General features: G+C 35.3%; 1 protein-coding gene across 5 annotated transcripts in view; it reads right to left on the reverse strand.

Moving 5' to 3' along the window:
• FRYL (FRY like transcription coactivator) overlaps window positions 1-26,610 on the reverse strand; it is a 153,992-nt gene that overhangs the window by 3,560 nt on the left and 123,822 nt on the right. For 4 of the 5 annotated variants that reach the window (XM_050895530.1, XM_050895529.1, XM_050895528.1 and 1 more), the window contains 9 exons: window positions 25,710-25,886; window positions 22,800-23,003; window positions 21,741-21,911; window positions 16,810-17,063; window positions 14,363-14,570; window positions 12,241-12,390; window positions 9,128-9,226; window positions 4,552-4,620; window positions 178-288 (listed from right to left, as the gene is read on the reverse strand). In XM_050895530.1, the coding sequence (XP_050751487.1) occupies window positions 178-288; window positions 4,552-4,620; window positions 9,128-9,226; window positions 12,241-12,390; window positions 14,363-14,570; window positions 16,810-17,063; window positions 21,741-21,911; window positions 22,800-23,003; window positions 25,710-25,886 (1,443 nt within the window). Of the gene's footprint in view, window positions 1-177; window positions 289-4,551; window positions 4,621-9,127; window positions 9,227-12,240; window positions 12,391-13,552; window positions 13,650-14,362; window positions 14,571-16,809; window positions 17,064-21,740; window positions 21,912-22,799; window positions 23,004-25,709; window positions 25,887-26,610 lie in introns of those variants that run through there. The other variant, XM_050895531.1, reaches the window with a different exon arrangement.

Here is a 26,610-nt window from a genome sequence, read left to right on the forward strand (position 1 = left end):
CAGAAAATTCTTGTGAGCTCTACTTAAATCTTTTATTGATTGGCTATAAAACAGCTGGTACCCTCCTTCAGTTTCTAAAAAGATGTCCCACTGATGAAAATGTTATCAAAATGTACTTTAAATGGTTTGGCCTTAAAATGTCAACAATTAGTCGCTAAATGGCATGGTTTTCATTACCTCTGCTTCTTTTTTGATTGTTTTTACTTGGCTGATGAGTTTGCAATAGGCTTGGAACAGAAGCAGCAACTGGAAATGCAACTTGTATAGCCTCCGACACAACTCCAGCTCCTATAAATGTAAAACATTATTATATTCAGGAAGTGCAAAACATCTGCTATCCAATACAAGAGACAATAAACGACAACTTCTTCAGTATAGAATGTGCAAAATTAAAAGTAGTTATTTGGTTACTGAAGAAAATGCCAAAAAGATTTAGAAGCTAAAGTAGCAGGAAGCTAATGGAAAGCAGATGAAAGCTTCATTCAGTTCTAGATTTACACGTAGCCTCTCTCACACAGATTTAAAGTTTACTTTTTAGTAAGTTACATTTCCAAGAAGGGGGGGGGGGGGGGATGTGAAGTGATTCAAAAGGCATTTTGAAATGTCATGTTCCAAGACAGAGTTTCATAGATCACTTACTTTATTGTTGATATTTTAGTCTTTTAAATTCAAGATTTAATATCCAAAAGTAGCAGTTGTGGTCTGTAAATATGGAATCTTTCATACATAAATATGTAAGCACAGTATAACCTGGCCCTTAGCTTACAACTGCCTGATGCAGTAAGAGGAGAATAATTCCACTCTTGGAGGCAAGAATAATGTTTCCTTTATAAAAGGTAGGTCTGATTCTATTTTAGAAAACACCACGTGATATATTCTTAAAGAAATGAAACAGCAGCATTAACTTATGCACTGTCTTGCTTCCATTTTTATGCGTCTAAAACACTAGTCAAAGTGCAGACAGTGTTTATACTGCTTTACATACAGACATAAAAGCTAGTGCTAATGGAATAATCTTCTATAACATTCTACTAACTACAGGATCCTATTATCTACAAAGGACCAACAGTTCAATGGGTTAGATGATGCAAAATTGAAGCACACAGCAGTTTTGTAATAGTCTACGACAAGACATCACTATGTCACAAATGGACAAGACAGATGGAGACCAGTTCGGTAACTAGCATGGTTAAGTATTTGATAAATCAAGAACTGTCACTTACTGCTAGAATTTCCATTTGCTAAGCAAGAAGATGAGCAGGTCACAAAAATACAAAGAAAGAAAAAAAGATCAAGAATTAGTGTAGGAAATAATTTTAATTAGGGTAAAAGATGTCCCAGGTAAAATGGAGGAAGAAGTACAAGTAACATGCTCCAAATATACCCTGAATGGAAAAAATTAACAGATTGAATTTGGAGTGAAATTACTTGCAGCTGTAACTAACAACAGATAGCATTGGCTGTGTTGTCCCACAACGTAAGGTACTTCACTTACAACCCTGTCTGGTCTTTATACATTTTGTAGTCTTAAAGGTATGCAAATTTGAGGAAATCAAAACCAAGGACACCTAGGTCTGAACATCTGTACAATGCTTCTTACTTGTTCTGTACCACTATAGTTCAAGCAAAAATGCCTTTTAAAATTTGAGATGTAGTGTTAATTTGGATTCAGAATCAGTTTAGAAAATTCTTGGTTTTGCTAAACTCAATTCTCATTACCTCATTGTGAGATTTCTGTAATTTAATTGCACTAGGTTTTTACAAGCTATTTCAGAAAAACATTTGGGAAAGAGGGACAGGGAAAGAAATCGTCAGAAAACGTAATTGTCAGACTAGGGACAGGAACTTCATTTCTGTCCCTTGTACAGCGCTAAGCGTATTGATGGCATTTAAGCAAGTGCAGTGGTCATAGTAAACATATGAAGATGCAATTGATATCTGATTCCAACAGGCAGAAGCAGTTGAGCTTTACTAAGCACATATTTATACACTGTGTATAATAAGTTATACACTATGTGCTTAACAGACTATAAACATTGCAGGTTTTTATTCTGTACTCTGTGCTATCATATACGTAGCACAATTACTATATAAGCAAAAACTTCTGGTGCACAGAACACCGCGAAAAGATAAGATCTTGAACTGCCAAAGTCGACAAGAACTCTATGACTCACTTTAATGAAGTACAGAGAATCAGACTTTGAGGAATGGCAGCATCGATTATTTAATATTTTTAGTCATTAAGTTCCAGTGTTCTTTAAGCCAAGTCTCATTATTACTGTAAGCCAGAAATAATCCCTCTCCCCAAAATCACACCTTGATAGCTATTCTAAAAATTCAAGAGAGGTTTCCCTTTAAAAATGGTTTTGTACTGCTTCAGTGTCTTTCACATACTTGCTCACTTGAGAAACAATCTGATTTTTCTACCTGCCAGTCCTGTACAAACAGTCTAGCCAGAGTCCAGATGCATTCTTTCAGGCTTGCGTGTAAGCACTAATAGCAAAAATCCAGTAATTAGATTTACTTGCAAGTCTGCTGGCAATGCACGAGCCAGAACAGAATTCATCTCACTGTTCCTTAGCTGTATTGATGACAGTGCTAAAAATTAGTAAGAAAATCTTATTTGTGTTAGTGAATGAAAAATATCTGTTGAATGAAGCAGCTCTGTTTTCCTGAGCAAGACAACACTTACATATTTTTAGCATTAACTGGTTGACTGGATAGACTTATCAGCCCCACACTCCATTTACAAGGACTTTTGAAACAATGATCTTACACTTGGTAACTTCTCAATCTCCTTCAAGTCACTATAAGCTGCTGTGAATAAATTTAGAACTTCTGTAAATTGTGTATATTTATGAAGCAGGATAACAGGACTCTGCCTTCTCAATGGACACTATATGTTAAAATAATTTTAACTGAACCTGCAAGTGCAAGGAGCACATAAAGAAAAAATTGCCATCATGCCTTGCAGGCTAGGATTGAAAACCAAAATCAAAACAGGTCCCCACAAATAATCAATGTGAACAGTCACATAACTCCTTTTCAGAGGCTATCTTCAAACCCTGCAGAAATGGGGAAAAACAGACAAAACTGCCTCACTCGGAATCGTGGATTCTCTCTGTGCAAGCTAAATGAAAGCCTGCATGTGGCTTTTCCTCCATTTCTTAGTTTCCCTAGCTATACAGTGGGAACAGTAACATTTACCTTCATGGTAAGAACAGTTATGTTCTAAGTTAAATGTTAGAACAGTTTCTTGGTGTATATAAACAACATTCTAAATATGGACTGAAATACATAGAAAAATTACTGTATTGTAATAGTAAATGTTGTTACATATTTCTAAACATGTACCAGTCAGTATACAAAGATGTAAACCAAGTGTAAAATACACTAAACGTTGTGTTCATAGGCAAAGCAAAAATCCTTGCAAATGGTAGCAAATTATTTTGCTGTATTACTTATGCTTATCCACATGAAAATTTTTTTTTAAATGTGCAACTTTGATGCAATATAAAAAGCAACCGTATATTACTACTCTAAAAATTCAGGGGCATTTTGTGATTGAATTAAAAAAAAAAATATATATATATGGGAGCAAATGAAAACTGTATAAAAGAAGAAACAGTGCATGCACACAGTAGGCATTTCTGTTGCTGAACACTACGTTTTCAGCAGCAGAAACATGACCAAGTGCATCAATGGATAGAGTTCGATTGAATAAAAGGAATAAAATTCCTCCTTTTTCAGCCTGGATTTGGGATTTTTGTCAAAATGTCATTGTGAAAAGGTAAGTTCATCTGCTACCTGCAATTCTACTTTCTTACATCTTTCACTGTTCTTATTACAGTACTCTGGATGGCAGACTCCTTGTACCTACTAATGATAAGTTTTGGATTTGCTTTTTTATCTACAGTGTCAATATTATGCAGCTATTGTTTTAAAAAAAAAAAAGTCCTAGTCTACTTGGGGAAAAGCTACCACTTACTATAGCAATTAGTAATATTAAACATGGATGAGTGCCATGCAAATACATACAAAATACTGAACTAATATTAATAGGTTACTTCACCTATTGCTGTTAGATGATATTTTGACAGAAGTGTTTAATGAGATTTTTGCCATACTGCTACTTTACTCCCTTCCCACTCAGTAATGGCTCCAGAAAGGTCATATGTATTTGTATAGTACTAATTATATTAAATTCAGTAGAGGTTTTTTTTATTTTCAGTAGACAGTTTATCTTTTTTCTTCTAGAAACAGCTGCAGAAAAGTAGACTTGCTGGTACACAGATGGTATCTAGTCTGCTTATCTACTCAGTCTTATTAAGTCTAGAACCCAAGACGGGTTGCCAACTTTTATTAAAAAGAGCCGTTTTTATTAGACCACTACTTCATAAGAATCTGAGTTTCCAAAAGATAGGATGATAACTGAAATGAAAAGCTTTTCATAAATTTTTAATCTCTCTGCAAATATTGGAATTTTGTGCAATATATATAAAGATGTTTTTTAGTCTCATATCCAGAGACTCACAAATGACATACACCTACCTGGGCATCTGTGTTAGTGCCATGAATACCATCATCAGTACCAAATGTTCTTTTGCAGTCTTCTAGCCACTGCAAAATAAATACAAACAAGATTAAACATCTTCTGAAACAGAGCAAACTGAAGACTGTGCTAAAACTGCATCAGACACTTCATCAAGTCTTGCACATTCTCAGATTACATAAGAAATTGTGATACAAAATCAATTGTTTACCAATGTTGTTTCCACTAATGATTTCCACTCCGATATATCACTTTGTAGTTTTTATGGTGTTCCTTCCGTTGTATATTTCCTGTAGCCTTCATTACCCCACATGGGGATAGTACACTTTAGCATAAATACTAATCTGTGATTGAATTTGGGTACTGTTGTAGTGAGACGTGTGGGAGGGTAGAGGCAGAAAAATCCCTTTCATTAAATGAGATCATATTTTCTCTTTCCTTGCTCTACAAGGTTTACATCAACATGATTTCTCAGCATTTAAAATATACCACCAATCCAAATTAGAGAGTAAGAGTAAGCCTGTTATATTTCTTGGGACTACTTTAGAAACAGAAGGAAATAGAGCACTCCTGTGTAACTAGATGCAAGTTCAGGTTTACTGGATGCAAAAAAAAAAAAAAAAAAAAAAAAAAATCTTCAGTGGGAGTTTAGCATCACCTCCAGTTCATACAAGCCAGGGAGATGAGGTATTCTCACATTACACAATGCAAACATGCAGATCCCACTCTCTTTCATGAATACAGGGCTGTATTTAACCCCAGTTCCTATAGCAGACAAGTTTATTCATTTCAGTGGGTAATCTCTTTTTTTTTTTCTAGCTTTAACCAACCATGCAAATTTAAAAGTGTTAATATAAAGCATTTGCAGAATTAAATATGTTCTTATTGGACAATACACCTGATCATCTCATTGACACAGTGCCCAGCATATTTTTCTGTACAGCGCAAACAACTGCAAGCATGAGGTAATTCGGGTATTACTGAAATGGGAATGCATCATGTTGAGATAAAGTGCAGATTATCTTCTGAAATGAAGAACAGGCTGTATATATCCAAGGAAGAATAATTTAGCATACTGTGTGCTTGATATCTTGAGTCTCAGAGGAAATCTTAGTGACCTTTTTCTAACCTTTATCTGATGCAAGAAAAAGAAAAATGTGATTTCCCATCTGCTCAATTTAATAAAGGTTACTTAGTGAATTAACTAGGCCTGTGTGCTTATCAAGAGGAGAAATGGAATTCTCTAAACACCGCGGTGTCAGCTTCAATTAGTGACATGGATACCAACATACAGGGCAAATCTCATTTTTCTTTTTATCTGACAGCATTCATTGGTAACAATGGAATAGGTTTGTACTGGAACAAACAGCATCAGCAATTGGGAAGCTAGTATTTATTTTCACAAGCTGCCCTTTTAAGATCTTTTTTAAATCTTAAAACCAGTCTGAATAAAGGGTGTGCCTAGAATGTACATATAACCTTATATTTTCTATTACATTTGTCTGATTCAGTATCTTTGTCCCTAATACACACATGAAGTCAAAGCAGTTTCCTTGCAAGGAAATAGAACAGTAGCTCCAAAAAGGTGACAAAATTAATTTGCTAAAAATTTTTACAGAATATATGTTCAGCATGGTAGAAGGACCTAAATTTTCTCTTTGGGAACAGCAGTAGATTGTGTGACAAAATAATCTTCTTTATATGTTTGCTGTACATCAATTTATGTTTTCCCCATATATCTCCTACAAAAATACAGGGTGAAGAGCAGTACTGAAAGCGTAATGCAGGGAAGTCTGTGGTTCGTCTTGGTCATAGCACAGCTTAGTTTGCCAGATTAACCCCAAAACAGACATCCCAAACCACCCCCTATACTATAGGTACCTTTCTCTCTCTCATCTCAGTGCATAGGTAAGAGTTTCTAGCAACTGCAGCCCAAGCCTCTTAGTGTTTACGTTTAATTCATGTGAATGCCAGTACAACACACAGCACTGATAGTGACAAAAATAATCTATTAGGGTAAACTTTAAACAATAATTTTTCATTAAAGAAGTTAATATACAGAATTTTCCAGTATGCAAATTATATTTATTTAAATATCTGTTAATTTATATTTACTTTATTATACAATAGCCCAACCAGCTTAGTTTGATCATTTTTCTGCATGTTTATGAAAAAAAACAAGGATCTGCAAATAAGCTCATTATGTGTTTTGCCTTAATACTTTCAGATTGAATAGGATACATAGCACAAGTGCCTGCAATAATAGAAATTCAGATTTGACTTGAGGAAGTCTCTTTCAATCATTCCCTATACTGTGTTAATAGGACAGAGTAAGAAAACCAATAAAACATATCTGAGAAGTAGCTTTGGAAGATTCTTAGTCTACATATACTATATAATACACACCAAAAAAACCTGAGGACCAACAGCTGAAGAAATGCTTTTAAAAAAAGTTTTAGAAAAATAAATTATCTGAGATAATTAGTCACTACTTCTAAATTAACATGCTAAATAAATACTTAAATAATGCACTAAATTAGCTAAATGACATGCTATCAAGAGTCAGAAATGATTGGTCAAAGCTATAAATTTCTTCCTCCTCAGTACTGCTTCTTTCTATTTATAAATTATTAAATAAAAATAAAACCCTGGCAAAACGCTCTCAGTTATTTCAGAACAATTCCTTTCATCCTGTGAACCTTCTTCCTGCTCCAGTCACCCACAAATCCTGTGGCAGAAGACAGGCTGACCACAGAAACATGTTACTGGACACTCTTTTGACAGCTGCACCACAGAAAAACACTCCTGCACTACGATATAATGACAGAGGCCATCAAACTGTTATCCATATTCCTTTATCAAGTAAAATAAAATACAAACAAGCTCTTAATATCCAGCATGGATTTATGTCGATATGATATGTGGCAGTGCAAAATTAGCTGAAAATACATGAAGTGAATTCATGGCCATCTGAAAGGGACACAATTTTAACTCATCATACTTTGACAAATCAACCAAACAATACCATTTGTTATTGCTATGATAAAGTGTAGGCTAAATGAGGAGTTTATATAAGGAGAATTCCTCGATGTTTCGATAGTCACCATTCTAAGCACACAGACAAGTTGCTCTCTACCCTGCCTCAAATCTTCCTGTCTGACCCTGGGGCAAATCAGTTAGCCTCTCTGTGCCTCAGTGTTGCTCTCTAAAATGAGGAGTAAAATACATTATTTTCTCATAGGAGTGATGACAGCATTACTGTCATTCGAGATTGTTAGATATTAAATATTACATCGAACAAGGTAATCTTAGTCATTAGATGAGATCCTTTCCACAAAAAAGTGGATGTCTATTCTATTCAACAGATGAGCTGTCAGCAATCTTTGCGAGGCAGAGGCCATCATTTCCTAATAAACTCAGCATGATCAAGAAACAGGGAGCCACTTGTGCTGCAAAATACATCTCTGCCAAGATGTCATGGCTTGAATTCTGGTTCTGTTTCACATCACTCAAACTTGCCTATATAGCAGTTGTCACGGCCTCACAGGCTGCTGAGATAAGTAGAAAGTTCCTTCAAATGCATGTTTAATTTTCCTAGGAATAATTTTCCCTCTACCACAAAAGCCCCATATATTCTCTGTCTCCCTGTACCTGCAAAACTCATTGTAGATCCATGTTTTCTTTTGGCTCTTGAAATAGAAATCTTAGCTGTTTCAGTTTTCTGAAGTTAGTATCTTCCTTCCTGAACTTCACACAAAGGCTCACAAAAACAAATATACAGACCCTTGCTACAGAATTTTTCAACTTTTAAACTTTGTGTTTCTTTGCAAAAAGGATATAACCACTCACATACACCTTGAAAACTAAACTGTATTATTGTAAATAACTGACATAAACGTCAGCCTCAATGGGATCCAGTTACAGGATGAGACACCTAAATTTATGTGTCTGTGTGTGACACAGCTGTTTAAGCCCCCATTAGTCAGTGGAGATCCAGTCAACAAAAAGAAGTCTAAAGACCTATTCAGCTAGACAACAAGTCAGTATCTATATTAGGATAAACTGCATTGCTTTCTTGATTTCTTTTATTGTCTTGACTTCATCCTTGAATACTATGGGTGTTAAGGCACTTAATTCACATATAGATAGTTATCTGTAAATGTCTTAATCTGGAGATGAATGCCACCCTTCTAGTCTAATAAAATAAGCCAGAACATTCATAAAGAAAAAAATTACCAGGATTTATTGATATTCATGTTAAAAATATTTGAATATTTTTAAAAGAGGATTTTTATATTAGGAATGCGCTTTTCCCAATGCTAGTGCATTTGTGCAATGTTATATATTCAAAGTCAATTTCAGAAATACGTGCAACAAAAATGAATTACACATAAGAAAAACCTCAGGTTCAGATTATACATATAGAATAGTAGGAAAAAAAGGAAACGTGATTTTATTTCAGAAATTTTTTCCCACAGTTTACTTTTAGATACTCGTGTTGAGAGATAAAGACTTGCAACATTTTCTTGATGAGTAGGTTCTAATATTTTTTGTTTCGAAATATAAGAGACTCACCTGTTCTGCTGCTTCTCTTTTGACATTATAGGTATCCAAGTGTTCTTGGAGCTCTAGAACACTGAACTTCAATGTTTCTAGCAGCCCACAAGACATTAGCTGGAAGATAAAAGCAATCACCTCTGTAGTCATGTAACATCTGACTATAATCCATATAGTCTAATATCTAAATTATATAATATGAAATTCCAAGTCCACATTTGGAAAAACAATCAAATTAGAATTAGTTGGGTACAGATAATTCGTGACACCTTTGAGTTAGTAAACTAACACATGTAGCTGTATCAGTTACATCATTGTATCAGTGACCAACGGTTTTGATTGCAAAATAAGAAGGGCAGTACCTAGTTAACATCTGAAAGAGAGATTTCAAAGGGATTTTTAGAGCTTTCAAAAAGAAGAATAATATTTGATATACACACAGCTAGTGTAAATAGAAGAGCCTGCAGCAGGAAAAAAGGTACTGCTGGACTGCTCCTGTAGCAACCTAAGGAGTGTCCAGTGAGGGTTATTTGCCGTTCTCAATATACAAACTGTACCACCAGCAAAGGCTTCAGTCCGTAGGAACCAGGAACTGTCAAAGCAGGAACTGTTGGATATTTGAAGAATTTTCTACCATTAATGACTTTGCCTTTTTCAACATAGTTTCAAAATCTCTTTTTCCCTCAGGAGCTGCTACCTCAGCTTTGCTCCACACCATTTCTCCCTGTAGTTTTGTTTCCCCTTAGATTTTTCTTATTAATCCTTCTCCTGTCACTTCCTGTAATAATCATGCCTCTAACATGATGCTTCCTCCCTTGCACTGTCATCCCTTGCACACATTAAGAGCTCTGTACTTTTCGCCAATCCCTGTTACCTGGTTCCTCTTGGTCAGCTTGAAAATGCAAGCGTAAGACTAAGATCACAAAATTGTGGCAAGGAGAGTCACAGTATCCCACATTACTCGGGCAGGGGTGGGAATGATGCTTACGTTTTTTCCAAGCGCATCAAGATTATTATTCTACCACTATATGAAGACACTGCTAGTCCCAACCTCTATGTCCACATCCACCAAGAAGCAAGTTATGGCTCGGTGGTATGATGCCACTCTGCACTCAATGCGTGCAATAACATCAAAGTGCAAAGAAGCCAGTGGGCATCCTGTATCAGCAGTAGGCCATGAGCCACTCCCAAATCGCTCATGAACCCGTGCTTTGATGTAAGGGGGCATCTTTCTGCTGAAAACTACTTTCTCAATGAATCAAAGGCCAAATTTGAATCAAATGCCAATCTCGTGCACATGAGTAGACATCACGAAACCAAAGATTTGTGCATGAACGTTATTTTGGATTAGCCATTCTTTCTTAGTGAGAAGTAATCTGATAAACAAGTAGGTTCATTTCAATTAAATTATCTGGAGAGGAAAGATTTATCTACACAGTATTTGCCAATGTAACAACACTAATGTGTGTATGTGCATACCTATGCACATACACACATCTGTATACTTGTGTGCATATATATTTATTATTCCTTTTTTATGTTTCTTTTTTTTTTATACACACACACACACACACTTATTTATCTTTTACAACACACATGCTGTTCTAGCTAGACACTAGTGTAACTCTTCTTGTGGCTTCTTATCCCAAACAAATTTCTGCTTTTGGTTAATTTCGACTGCATTTCAAGTGGCATAAGTTAAACAAAAAACATTACCCGTGGTTCCCTTGAAATGCACTATCTGTATCATGCTTTTTTAGTCCCCATATTCTAAAGTGAGAGTGTAAAAGCAGAGTTGCCCCTTAGCACCAAGGGAAAAAAACAGGTCAGGAGAAGAGTCTCACACTGGGTCAAGGCCAAAGACCTATCTATCTCAGTCCCCCATCTGACAACGTCTAATAGCAGTTGCTTAAGGAAGGGCAGAACGGGGCAAGCATGTGCTAATCCGCTTGCTCCAGAATGTTTTCTTAGCCTGTCAACGTGTTGTTCTGCATATTCAAAAATCTATCTAGGGCTATTTCTTTCATGAATCTCTTTAGTTGCTTTTTGAAAACGTGAACAGATGCTGCAAAAAAGGACAGGGTTTCACAGTTTGATTATGTATCACATGAAGGATCACCTGTCTTTGGTTCTGTATGTTTTGTAAGTCACTACTAGCTTAATTTGATCACCCTTCACATCAAATAAGACAATACAATAATTTCTATCACTTTTCCATGATAATCAAGACATCTATGGACAGATTTCTCTCCTAAAGGGCTGAAAAAATCCTAGCCTGCATACTCGTATCTTATATGGAAGCCATTCCACATATTTTATAATCCTTGTGATCTTTCTTGGAACCTTTTCCAGTTCAACTGAATTTTCTCTGAGAGCAGGGGACCAGAACTGCCCCCAAATTCAGGATGTAGGTATATTGTGGATATGTACGTTAGCTCAATGCTGTTTTCTGTTTTGCTGTCTTTCTTAATTACTCTAGCATAGCTTTTTTTGACTGCTGCTGAACATTGAGCTGACTTCTCACATGAGTATTTATTATAACCCAAGATTTCAACTTGCATAACAACAATTCAAAGCCTTCATTGTGTATTTGCATCTAGAATATTTTTCTCCTGCATCACTGAATATATAAACAATACAATTTAAAAAGGCAAAATTGCTGCTAGATAAGTAGTCTTCCTTCTTCTCTGTACAAAGAATATAGAATAAATATGAACAAGCAGGGAAGGTGAAGAATAGCAAGAGAATTTAAGTGATATCTAGTATCAGTAAGTTCCCTCACTGTTCATTGTTACAGCTGGAGGTTATTTTTGGAGAAAATGCACTTCTCACTTGTGTTTTCAAATGTTTATGATACATAGTGGCTACCTAACATTTTAATTCCTTTCTGATTTCAATTATAAAAAGCATCTTTTTTTTTTTTACATCCCCAAATTATTCAGATGTTTCAATTAGTGATGTTAGAGACTAACCTTTTAAAAGGCAAAAATATAATTAACACATTTTATTCAAACCTTTGAAAGTCTTCCCGAGCATTGCTATTTTCCAAATGTTAAAACATCATTTTGTAAGTTATATAAAAATGTTTAAGCAGACAGATATTTCAACGTGTAAGTTTATGAGATTTTTACCGTTTCTGCATCCACAAAGACTGTTGGACATTCTGAACATAACATCATCACTTCCAGAGAACTTCTAAATTTTGTTCCAATGCGCTGTAGACTTTCGCCAAGAAAGCTGACTGAATCATTTGTTATAGATACAAACTTTCTTTGAATGGTCTAGAAATTAAATCAGAAAAACATTTATTTTACATTGTATTTTAACACACCTCCTCTGGCTTTTTAGATTAAGAATTTCAGGGCAAATTTCCATCATGACAGCATATATTTTTGTCATTAAATTACAAACTAATACATAATTTGCTCTGAATATTTATGTAAAACTAGCTCCAGAAGATGCAATCAATCAATCAAACCAGCCTATATCTATAAAGACAATTACTCCTTTCACATCTACGCCTTTAGCATCAGTATAGCTGGATGACTATTTGTCTTTATGCAGTATAGATAGTAGTTCAATTCATTTTCAAGTGTTAGTTTTGCCAAAAATTATACACAGAGTTTAATGAGTCAGAATACGACCTGTGTAGCACAATCTGTGTCCAAAACTGCCACCTGCAGGGTTTCTAGCTTCTTCAAAAATCAGTCCTACGTATATCTTGGCCTAATATAACACTGCACTTTGCTATATATTATTTAATAAATCCTAGAAAGTTACATGTAGAATAAAACTACACAAAGATGATATTTACAGCTGCAAAGTTAAACACAGCGTAGGAGCCAGAAGGCAAAATGGAAAGGTCCAGTCAAACAAGGCCTCCAGGGTCTCATTTAATCATTTTAACCCTCCTCTGTACTCAGTAACAACTCCTCAGGAACAATTCTTTGCCCAGACTCAAGCCCTGGATCGCTATTGCCCCTTTTCTCAGAGTATCCACCTTTCCAGCTGACTGAGGGCTATCCTGTCAATCCACAGAAAGTTTCACCTTTCTTTCTAGCTCCCTTTTTAATGAACACAAGAGAATATGAACTCCTGTTTTACCACTTTCAGGAAATGAATGAATGTGTGAAAAGCAACTGCAGCTAAGCTTTGGTATAATACAGAGAAACTAAACCCCTGATGTCTAGATGAAGGAAAAAGACAAAAATCTAAAACCAGTAACAGGAATTTTACAGCGCTGTGGCAAACTACTTAGTTCAACTACAAATGGAAAATGGGTCTAGATGCACAAACAAGTTATTCCATGGATAAGGTAGAATATGAATCCTTCACATGTAAGTTACTTCATGGTACTAACCCTAAACCTGCTCATACATATGGGATAAAATGTGTGCTAGCGTGGTAAAACACACTGAGAAATTTATTGTGACATACCAAACAGCATGCAAAATTAATACTGGAGATATAAGAAAGGGTTGGATTCATAAGGTCTTGGTTTGTAGTACTGAATCTGCTCTTAGCTCACTTGGCACGTTGCCTGTAAATCAAATGGATTAATTGTGCTTCTCCTATCCCATAAGAAGTCGCAAAGCATAATGTACATCCAAGTGGCACCACTTTGAGAATGTAAAAAACCCATCCCCTACATATAGGGAGGAGGGAGCCAGAAAAATTAAGCCATAGGCATTTTGTGTTGGATACCAGATCTATGAGGTAAATATAGTTAAAGAGGGGCATTTGAAACTTCCAGCTTTAGTGGATCTCCTGGTGTTTCAATTACTGCTCTGCAGAAAAAAAACCTTTTCTCACAAGACAGATGGAAGATAAATTCATTAATGTTTGTCATGCTGCAATCCCATAATAATGAATCCCACAGAAAACCCAGGGGGAAGACATTAATTCTGTAATCAGTACAGAACCTGGGTGACGTTCAGAAAATAAAAGAAGGGACACAATCTGAACTAAGAGCTTACAAGAAACACTGAACTGGTTTTTTTGAGCTGTTTTTTTTTTTTCCCTGGGTAGAATCACTCCTAGACAATGAATACAGCAGATATCCCACGGAAAAATAGTATATGACCATATAACATTCTTTTAGCAATGTGTTTTTTTCGTCTGCTTTTGATTTGCTTTCTAAGGCTTCTTGCTACCATAATCTTGCAGCTTTTGCAGTTACGGAGGGGAAGAATAGTTTTGAAAGCAGGAGAACAGGATTTCAGACAAACAACTACACACTGGCAATTCACTGACCTGAAACAATCTTGAGAAGACGTGAAATGTATAGACAGCACAAGATCCATCTGTATCTGACAGCATTTGATTGACATGGCAGCGCCAGGCTTGCTCTTCATCATCATATGCCACTGGCTGGAAAGCTGCCAATATGGCAGAAAGAAATGGTGAAGGAGGTGGGGAAGTTTGTACTTCTGGGAAACCATCCTGTTCTTCTTCATCTTGGCTATGAAAACAAACAACAGAAAATAACTCCTCAGTAAATTTTTTAGGAAAAAAACCCTTCATTTTGGTAAGAAGAAAAAAATAAGAATTTGGAATTCAGAATAGTGTTTTGTAAAATAAATAATCAACCAACTAAGGTAACTATGAACCAAGAAAAGAGTAAAAAAAAAAAATCAAAAACTTTTGCTACAGCAATATAAAAAATTGCTTATACTCTCAGATACCTCCAAAGTTTATTAAAATGTTATTGCTATGCATATCTACAAAGGGCTATCTGTAGGTTATATATAGCTATATACAGCACTATATATATACACCACTCAGAAATGGATATTTTTTTCTTGCCCCCAATAACTGAATTAACATTCAATTCTTCAAATTTTTATTCATCTAAACATATGGTCCACTAGTGTCTATAACAAATTTTAGCTTTCCTTAAGAGAAACACAAGAGCTTATTTAGCAGTGTAATACTATTTTATAACTGTCTTAAGTAACATCAAAAGTGAATGGAGATAGATTGGAACACTTTCATTTTTATGGGTAATCAATTTAACGGGCCTTTGTTCAAAGAACATTCTGCTGTCATACTTTCCATTAGGCACCAAACATCCAATAAAAATATCAAACTATAAATTAATCAGTGCTACTACTTACAATCATTAACTTAATTGTTAAAATTTTCTGTATTACAAGGAATGATACATTTTGACAGTTCTTCTTGTATAATTGTACTTACACAGCAAAAATACATGTGGGAGGATTCCAAGTACAGATAATTTATTAAAATAATTTTTTAAACATATACCATTTTTCTCTGTAACAACCACCTCATTCACAGCAGCACCAAGTATGTCTTAAACAAGACTTAAACATGTCTTAAACAAGAAGTGTGGGTGCTGTTTTTAGGTACATTCATTTTAGTAGCACAAAGCTCAAAAGCTAAGATGCAATCCTTTTGAATAATATCTGTAAGCAAAGCTTCAACAAGATTTTCAGATATTTTCTAACTAGTGCGTCAACCCTATAAATAATCACCTCTCTCACTCTCCAAACTAGAGCTATGGGGTTTTTCGTTTGTTTGCTTAGTGTAAATAAACTAAAACCTTAAGAGATTTTTCAGTTCCACATTAGGAAATAAATTGCTATTAACTGGTACCAGCCTTTAATTCTTGCAAGGCATATTGCAGTAGGTTGCATACAGGATTACAAGATTCAATTTCTCTGTCTCTGTGCCAGCAGAACCTTCTCAAACAACTTGGTCTTTTACAGCTCCTGTTGTGCCCTTTTCTGTAAAACGCTCCTTAAATGATCTCTCTGACAGAATATACACTAAGTCTATGTTCCTATATACACTAAGTCTATGTATTATTCAATCTAAACTTCTGAACAAATTTTAAGTATGAACAAGCCTATGAACAATTTGGAATTCTTTTGTTTGTTTTGGTTTGGGTTTTTTTCTTTGTTGGTTTGGGGGTTTTTGTTTGTGTTTTTTATTTGTTTGGGGTTTTTTTGTTTGTTTTCCCTCCTTCTTAGACTGTTACCTTCAAGGAACTTGGGGTTTCACTTTAAATATGACTCAACCAGCTAGGACTAACTATAACTTCTCCTCTCAATAGTTATTTTTGCTCTCCATATTAAAAAATGGAAAAATGCTATTTTACTTTAAAATGTCTTAGAAAAATACAAGGGACTGATTAACCTTAACACTGAAAATAAACCTTGGGCAAATTCAAAGACAAACTGGCCTGACTCCTACAGGAGCTTTGATTAAAAAAAAAAAAAAAAAAAAAAAAAAAAAAAAAAAAAATTTCTTTCCTGTCTTTGGGTGCCAAAATAGGTTCTGCCATAATTCAGAGAAGTTCAAGGGCTTTTCCATGTTATACTGCTTGCAGCTGGTGGCTGCCAAGAAAACGCTCCAAAACACCCCCTGACCTCTTTTCACATTTCTATCCTATTGATTGTGGTGAAATGTGCTAGATTTCTTTTATTCAAGAATTCTCAGCTTTTCCTGCATGGCTGTTTTCCCTGTACCAGAAACAACTGCTGAGCAAAGTACTGAGTTTATTTGCTATAACAGGCAAAACCAATCAACCATTATTTCAGATATGCAAAACATCATTTTAGATACTTGTATTACGGGATTCATGGAAAACCCCACACCATAAGAAAGCCTACTTTGTTTGATTCATGCACTGATAACATGTAATTTCTGTTACTTAGAACCAATATTAATCCTACCTAGACAAACCAGAGAAGTCAGCTTCTTCTTCTTCACATCTCTCATCTAGCTCTTTCAAAGCAAGAGTCACATCCTCTTCACAGATAGATTCAGAATAGCTCTCAGGAGCTGCTGCCTCTGCCAGTTCTGGAGTCTCTTCCAACTCAAGAGATTCATGACAGACCAGACACTCTTGTTGCTCTTGTAGTAGATACGACCCAGTGTCTTCACTAGCAGTGCTAACCTGTTCATCCCTTACTGCTGAACTGCCTTCCTGTGAATCAAACATACTTTTATTACTTTTATTGTCAGGGCTTATGTATTCTTAGCAGTTTTTATTATGGTAAAGTAACAGAGTTATAAAAACTTGTTTACAAATATCCATTTATACTTTAATAATTCAGCTCTTTGGATTGTTCACACAGTTTTACTTGAGCAAAGACAGGCAGTCTATTTGTAATGTTTATAACTTCTGGTTAACATTACTATCCTAGAATATGACTTATTATTTATAGCAAATACAATTTCTCAAATACACTCAATTAAATCTATTAAGAGAACACTCCCAGAAAAATATCTGCACATAGCCCCAAACATATTTAGATCACAACAAACACAATCAAGACTTTCATATTTTACTTTTCTAGGTAAGGACCCAAATGACTGGCTCATGCTTGCCTTTGGGGTCTGGAACCAGTACAGAAAATTTCTTCTCCTTTCTGCTCTCCATTTTAACAGATTTCTAAAGCATAACTGAGCAACAGTGTAACAAATGAACAATGGAAAAGGGACATTCCACTATTTTTATTATTTTGCCATTACTGTTAATATGGGGAGCTTTAAGGGTTTAACCCTGAATCTCTAAATGTAGGCTTTCAATCACTGGCAATTATAACAAGATGATGATTAAACTCAGGTAGGTGGTATTAGAATGACCCTTTCTCCCTTCCCTCTTCCTCCATTAGCATTATTATACTCATTAACATTGCTATATTGAACAGAGGAATTCAGATTTAGTTCATTTACGATTAATCCATTTGAAACCTTTTACTGGGTTTTTCTGTGGAATAAAAATAACACTTTCTTGTACTTGCTATTTCCTAAAGGCACAAATTATCACACATTTTCATTCTTAGTGTGCTGGTCTTCCTCTACTGGCATATCCAAGACTAGCCAACAAACCTTTGGACAGCCTCTAAGCATACACATCACTTCATGGCTTTCATCAGTCTAAACAGATCCTCTGACAGATAAATAACTGTACACATATTAGAAAAGACAATTCAGCTTTAAACAGAACTATATCATTTTCTTTCACAGTGATCCTAATCTTATCTCACTTTGACTGTAGTACTCAATGTGACACTGCTGTCATTTGACACAGCTAGTGACCTTACTTCTAATGCCTCTTTTGTAAAAGTTAAATCTCAAATTTTATTGCACAGAACAGCCATTTTGTCACACTGAGCAGCTAAGGCACACACGAACACAAGACACTTTTACTATACCACAGCAAAATAATTTGGACCGAAGCAGTGGTCCACTTCTATTATAGATGTTAAAATATGATATAGAGCTGCACTGATCATGTCTGGTAGATGTACATATGAGGGATACACTTTTAGAAAATATTTAAGTGCTAATTACTAGTTAATGAATTTACAGCTAAGTTAGTCTTCATAGTGCCATGACTCTTGATTTTTGAAGTTTTCTGTGTAACATCGGACATGTCTTTACTACCAACATGAATGTTCTTTAAGTATCTTAAAAATGTGATTTTTATAGTTCACAACTCCACAGAACCTAAGGAAAATTACTTCTAGTAAACCATTCCCTCATAAATCCACAGTGCAAGTGAGTAAAATAGAGAATAATTTTAGTCAGAAACTTTCATATACTTAAGCTTGTAAAACTTACTGTACAAAATTGAAAATATTCTTGTAAGCTAGACTGTAAATTCCCAACTGTAATGTGAAATGTCCTTTTTGTCCTTTTTGCAAAGATACGTGCTACTGGGAATCAGCCAAATACATTTAAGTAAACTATTTACTTAACTCTTCAGCATCCCTACAAGAGAAACGAAGAACTCAACTGCATCTAACGAGCACATGCACTTTTTTTTAAATAATGGCTTAAATTTTTTTTATTTCACCTTAGATAAATTTTTATACATGTTGGTTTATATTAAAAACATTTTGATAACTGACACTTGGCATGCAATGAAATGCCTGCCTTGAAAGAGCTATATATAAAGTCTATGAGCATAGGAAAAAACAGCAGCACTATGCTGCGAGTTGTGCAGTAAAAGAATTCAGAACAAAATTAGTTTTACTGGCTTCACAAATTTTTCAAAGTGAGTTGATAGTGTGCATATTTTCAAGCTCATTCTGTTAAGAGGCATGAAGCCAGCTCTCTCTTTAGCAGCAAAATCCACCTAGATAGCTAACTCCTGTAGAGAGATAACTGAGTGTTTGAACTGTGCTTGAAGAAAACATATGTATTTGACTGAATCCATATTCTAACAAGCACAAAATAAGCCTGGAACACATCACATTTAGCGATTGCATTTATATGCATTTGCAGTCTTTTTTTTTTTTTTTTTGATATAGCAATTTTTTCTGGATGCTGCTTAGTCATGAAATTATTTTACAGCCCAGTTTAAATGTTTTCAGTATTTTTAATGACATTGGTGCTTTTTTTGTGTGAATGTTGTCACCTGGATTACCAGAAGTATAGAGATTTTATAAAGAGAGCTGCAGAAGAACAATGAATCCAAGTATAAAGGCAGTCTCGGAAAGAACTACAAAAACGTAAAAATGAGTTACAGCTGAGAATGTACCACAAGCAAACAACGGCGAAGACAAAAGTTCTATTGTGGTGAATTTCATTCTATAAAATCCCAGCTTATATATCACTTCTTGCTTTTGAAATCTTAACATAAAACATCTCTCCTATGTGGGAAAAAATCATCCAGATTAAGTGTTCTTCCTCACCCAAAATTCTATTGGAACAAAAATGCATGTTGTAGACAAGCAGATGAAGTGCTAACAGAACAATTTGTTTGATGATCTAAGCACAGGTGCTCTACAAAAGTTGAGACAACTCATCAACTGCAATGTAACCAAGCACTTTTAAAAAAAGGCATACAGATAATAATAATGGAAAAATATGAAAAGTGTGGGAAAAAGCTGCTTTATAAAAGTCACAATATTACACTTTTAGAAGGTGAGGATTTTATCACAGGAAACCAGTCACCCACACTTTCCCTTTGTTGTACTCTAAGTTTGTCTTTTGTTCTTACAGTTATCTTCATTAAATGTTAGCTAGGTGGGTGGTTTGCCTGTTAACAAGAGTGATTTTCTAGGTAGCAAACAGGTAAACTAGAGCCTTTGTTCAGAAACTCCAGTCACTTGAACCAGTCAGTCGACTGTTTAAATCAAGTTGGCAAGACTCATTCTTAAGTGTAAACCGTGTACTGGTTATTCAAATACACATAAGAATAGCTTAATTTTCTGGAAAACTCAGTAAAACTGTATATTCCGTTAAAGATGGGATTAGCAATGCTTATCCAAATAAAAGTAAGATTGCCAGTAGCATCAATAATTTTAACTGAAGAGATAAAAAGTCCACCTAAACCAAGCCACTTCAAATTCAAGAAAAAAACCAACATATTGAGGTTTAGGCTACAACTGCTAAATATTGTAGGAATTGTGGCAGATGAGAATTCTATTTCAAATGAGTTTTTTTAATTTTAAATTTGTCCTGGTTTTGGCTGGGATAGAGTTAATTTTCTTCCTAGTAGCTGGTACAGTGCTGGGTTTTGGATTTAGTGTGAGAATGATGTTGTTAACACACTGATGTTTTAGTTGTTGCTAAGCAGTGCTTATCTTAAGCCAAGGACTTTTCAGTTTCCCATGACTCTGCCAGCAAGCAGGTGTGCAAAAAGCTGGGAGGGAGCAGAGCCGGGGCAGCTGACCCAAACTAGCCAGAGGGATATTCCATACCATGGAACGAACGTCATGCTCAGGATATGAACTGGGGGGAGTTGGCCGGGAGGGGCGGATCGCTGCTCGGGCATTGGTCAGCGGGTGGTGAGCAATTGTATTGTGCATCACTTGTATTTTCTTGGGTGTTTTTTTTTTGTTGTTGTTATATTCCTTTTCATTGTAATTATTATTATTATTATTATTATATTTTATTATTATTTAGTATTATATTTTATTTTACTTTAGTTATTAAACTGTTCTTATTTCAACCCACGAGTTTTACTTTTTTTTCCCGATCTGCCTCCCCGTCCCGCTGGGAGGGGGAAGGGGTGAGCGGCTGCGTGGTGCTTAGTTGCTGGCTGGAGTTAAACCACAAGATTATTCAAAAGATTTTAAAAACCAAGAAACTGAAGTACTCACAGATTTGCAGGTGGCCATTAGCTTGAAATCTGTCTCAGTCCACACAGGCCTTTCCAAAAAAGTATACCACTAGCATCTGTGGTCCTTTTTAAAGGATTATTTAATGGAACCAACTGCTAACACAGCTGGCCTGAGGTTTTATTCCCATATAGCACCAATCACTTTAACCCAAAGAAAGAAAGAGGGGGGGTAGGGGGAAGGGCAATAAAAAAGTATTTGAAAGAAAATGTTGCTCAAGAAGGATTTCAACCATATCAAGTAAAAGCATCTTGAATATTAGCCTATTTTCATTCTGCACCATGAAATGATCATTATCAGCCCTTCAAGAATATTTTTAACCTGTGATAAGTTCCCTCAGTCCATCCCAAGTAGTTTTCATACTGAGGAAACATTTTGTAAGAACATTCCAACAGGTTAGAAATATTAAAAGCAAATCAAATAATCAGTGTAACAGATGAAAAATCATTTGAAAAGAAAGCCAAAGGTGCTACTAAACACTAGAAGGAGCCCAAATCAGCCATGCACCAGCCCACATTTCTCCCCACCTCAGGCAGCTGGTTGCTAGAGTTATCTAGAGGAGAAGCCTCCAAACTTGGGGTCTCAGTTCTGATTTGAAGCACCTCTTCTGTTCCCACACTGCTAGTGGAATCTTGAGACTGAAGTGATAAACCAGCATGATCTGATATTGTTTCGTCTATGGCAGAATCACTGTTTAACTAAGACAGAAAAGGAAGAAACGTGAAAATCTTCATAGTTTATCGAACGTATAAATTACAGGGAAAAAACACATTAGTTTTGAAATAAGCTGTTTCAGTATGGTTAGCTATTTGAATTTATTTACATATTATGAGTTTAACAGCTTTAACTAAAACTATTACAAGCATCACATGCATTTCTGTAACATTTAACTTTGAAGATAAGTTTGAAGTTATCCTTGGGATCCAGAAAATTATTTCCTTTCTTGTTCTTAAAGGTCTTTGGCACTGCTGAAATGTTAGACTGAATACACTGAAGAGCAGAGCTCTTTGTTATGAGCAACATTAACACAAACTTTGCCTAAAGTCTGAAAAGCGGCATACTATCCCTGCTGCTCCCTGTCCAGTCAATTTTTTCCTAATTTCATTTACGTAATGCAGAGAGACTTCTGAGTGGCCAGCATTCTTGATTTTCCTCAGTTATATGTACACATGCTTCAAAATCCATAATTAAATTAGCAATTTCAATGGTTAAACTGAGGCTCCCACGGGATCACTTACTGCTCTTGTTCTTATGTAGTATTTTGGGGTTTTTGAAGCTAGGAATCCACAGACACACACTTTATAAATAACACATGCAATTTTGCGCTTATATTCAAACAAATATAGTATGTATAAAGACACTAAAAAAAAAAAAAAGCATGTTGTACTAGAATTATAAACCTGTTATGTACCACCAGTAGGTAAAGTAACTCTTTCCCTTCATTGATGTTATGAAAAAGCAACTTAGTCATATTAATTTAGTTCCTCTTTAGTTCACTTAGGCTGAAAGTGTGAGCCATACTTATCCATTAAAAGTGCAAGTGAAAACTTAAGTTCTCAGATTCCTTTCACAGAAAAATAACTTACCATCTGCGAACGAGACAGTATCTGACTTGCAGTCAGGGCTGCTTCTTCCTCTGAAGACTCATCAGTATCTTCCTGGTTGGTCAAGTTCAAGCTAGGTGTGCTACCAGAGTACTGACATTCTTGAAGAGACGGTGTGTCTCCTTTGTCAATGCTGTCAAGAGAGCGCCTACGAACGCCCCAGTTGAAGTTGTCCATGCTTTCACCCTGTAATAAAAAAGTTTGCACACATATGTATGTACAAGTTTCAACATAGTAAAATTAATACACAAATGCAACACAGAAAACACAAGTACTGAATGCATTATGAACAGAGTTTCAATCAGCCCTTTATTAGAATTTTAAATACCTTGTTAAATGATGTTTGTAGATAAATTAAAATATATGGCAAATGAAGTAGAAATCTTTTGAATATCTTCTTGGAAAGTAACTCAATATATAATCTAGAACTATATCAGTATCAATTTTATATATCTGACTAGAAAACACAAACACACCACAGACAACAACAGATGAAGCCAGGGCACCAGGCTGCAACTTACCTGCAGCTCCTGGTTAGCAAAAAGGAAAACACATATAATTAGAAAGAACGAGGACAAACACTTAAAGATACTCTAGAACCAGGGAAAAATGTTTTATTACATAAGATTTGCCAACAGTAAAAGACTGATTCAAGCTCTGAAAAAAAGCTTTAGTTAAAAAGCTAGTATTTAAAATAATTTCTCTTTCTAATGGGAGATTAAAAAAAAAACCAAACTGACGACAAAACACTAAAACCAGCATGCTTATGATACATTTTCTCTAGCGTAACATGTAAAGCAACTGTTTCAACAAACATTAGATGAAATTCTTTAACTAACACACATGAATCTAAACTGACCACATCCAACTGACAAAGCACCATCAACATTAATTATATACAGGTTGTAGAAAAACCAATGTCTTCATTAACTGTTTTACCAGCTACTTTGTGTCAGTTTTATGAAATGCACCCTAAACACCAATAGCTGGATCCTTTCTGTTTGCCCATTTTAAAGCTGGGATACTTGGGTTTCAAACATCCAACATACTAAGTGAAATCCATATCTTAAAAACACTATTGTTTTAATTCACAAGTACAATAATGATCTTTGATTTTCTCAAGCACTTTCTCAACCTTCAACAATTCATCTAAGTAAGATGGAAAACCTGATAAGTTCACTTTGCCAGTCTACAGACAGTTACTAAAATACCACATCTAGCCCCAAATGTGCAAGTATGGGTTCCAAAACTGCTCTAACAGAGTATCTCTTGTGGTGACTTAAGAGATCATCATGATGCATTAAATATGCAAAGCAAACTAAACATTTTGTAGTCTCTTTCTCTCTTAGTGATTTGTTTTGCTCCAAAAAAGGTGAAAAGTTATGGCAAAGCAAAAGAATCCCAAGTACAACAAAGTACTACTACTGTGGGCTGAAGCACTCAAGTTTAATCTGAATATTACTCGGATTTTAATGTAAAAGCCCCAGTTCATACTGTTGACATCTAATTATTAGCAACAAAGAACATTCTATACTTTTGGTGCAAAACTAGGCGCCTCATATCAAGTGCACAATTTATATGTAATGCCCTAAATTTGTACAATCTGTGCTTTTTCTTTTTCTCCCCGCCCGCCCCCCCCCCCAAGTATAGCACTGCATGTTGCATACAGGCAAGTAACGAGAAAGAAATTGTCTTTTCTTCATTATGATCTGCTATTAAAATAATACAGAAAATGAAGTTAAAGATTAACTTGGTTTGGCAAAGTTTTCAACTTTTGGCATCCTACCTGCAAAGCCCCATCTAGTGTTAAAATAATGTTTTACTACTACTGAGCCTTGATTCTGAACTGTTTGACTACTTGCATTCAATATAGGAAATCGTATCTGTGTAGTGTGTGGTCACATATATGCATAGGCCATATGCAATGAGCCTGTAGTTTTCCTAGAAGATGCAAATATTGGCTGAAGTGAAGCAATACACAGGAAGCATGAAGAAAGTGAGATAAAACTAAAGTATTAGGGGAAAAAGCACAAGATTTTGTAAAAGGGCTAGATTAATCAGGAGAAGAACAATCTTAGTGTTTAGATAGGCAGATATTCTTCTTAATAGCTTGTTGGCTCATGATCTGCAAACATTTCCATTACTAATTCAATATTTTGTATAGACTGTAATAAAAGCACTGAAAGAAACTAGAAAGCATTTGATTTCTTCTCCCCAGTCCTTTTACAGTCATACTTCTAAGCTTCAGCAAATTCTGGTCTGAAGCCTTTTATTTATCACAAACAAGTAACAATTGTTAACAGAATCTTTACTATTTCTCGATAACTTTGTTTTACCTCCCCTCTCTCTTTTTTGACAGGAGGAGAAGTGGAGGAAATGTAAGAACTGCAACAAACCAGATATAATGTAAAAGTCAATGCAAGCAATTATGGTGACCAAGTCAATCGTATATAATGAGATAGTATATCATACAGTTTGTAACTTTGAAAGCTATTCTTCATGTTTTCAAAATGCAAAAACATATCAGGAACAAAAATTATACCATTTTCTTAACATATTGTTCCATAATTAAGTTTTCTGCTGCATGATACCCAGATGTTCATCCTGTCATTGGCTTATACTGTCATATCACTTCACTTTCAGATTAAGTCACTTAACCCCCGCAAATCCCAACTCTCCCCCCAAAAAACACCCAACAATTTGCAACAACTTAAGACTGCAAAGTTTGTGACACAGGTTTCTTTATCGTGCAAGTTAAGTTAAATCACGTCATAAATTCTTCCCAATTGGATTAGTTAGAAGAGCTGCCAATTCCTTAGAATTGCACCAGCATAACCTAATTTTTAAAATGTTCTCAAATGGAAATACACAGAAGAAATCCCAAGGTCTCACCTCTGCATCTTCCAATTCAACATCTAAAAAGTCAAAGTCTTTAAAAACTCCAAATTGTTGTTCACTGGTATTGTCTTCTACAGCCACTTCCTCCTCTTGAATCACTTCTTCTGTTGTTGAAATGAGACTAGTTTGTTGATCTCCAACTTCCAAGTCTTCATTAGAAGAAAACACAACCTGTAGACATGGGTAAAAACAGGAATAAAAACTTCCAACTTCTGTAACTCCCAAAGCCAGCTATCCTGCTTCCCGCAATTTAAGGGCATTAGTGGCAGTTAGCCTACCACTATAATGATAATACTAGGGCAAGTGCAGACTGCAATTTGTTTCGAGACTAGTTGGATTTTAAACTACATCTTTAAACTAGTGATATCATTCTCTCCTTAATGTAACTGAGAGTTGCAAAGGTACAAATTAAGAGAAAAATATAACCCCGAACCTTCATTTTCATAACCACAATATTACTCAAACTTAAGAACAATAAATCCATCATAATAATCACCCACATGACACAGGCCACAACATTTTCGCCTACCAATTTCTGTGGAAGGACTGTATACCTTTAAGAAGGCATCCAATGCTGGATTCCAGTGATGATAATCTCACAAATTACAATTTGCTGTTTATTTCCATTTGGATTTTTAAAAATCTCTTCAGTTTCAGCTTTCAGGCATCTAATTTTATTTATTTTAACCTCCTCCAACTAGATTAAAGATCCACCTCCCATCAATATGTTTCCCCAGCTAAGAACTTCTATGTCACAATAAAAAACAATATTCTAGACAATAACCAAGGTAGGCTACTCACTTTATTTTAAAAGCTCTTAATGTCATCTCCACCATTAAGCTTAGCATGCCAACAGGGGTCTTTTCTATGCCATACACAGAAGTAACACCATCGG

The sequence above is a fragment of the Gymnogyps californianus genome, chromosome 4, assembly GCF_018139145.2.
Source record: "Gymnogyps californianus isolate 813 chromosome 4, ASM1813914v2, whole genome shotgun sequence".
NCBI classification, from domain to species: Eukaryota; Metazoa; Chordata; class Aves; order Accipitriformes; family Cathartidae; genus Gymnogyps; species Gymnogyps californianus.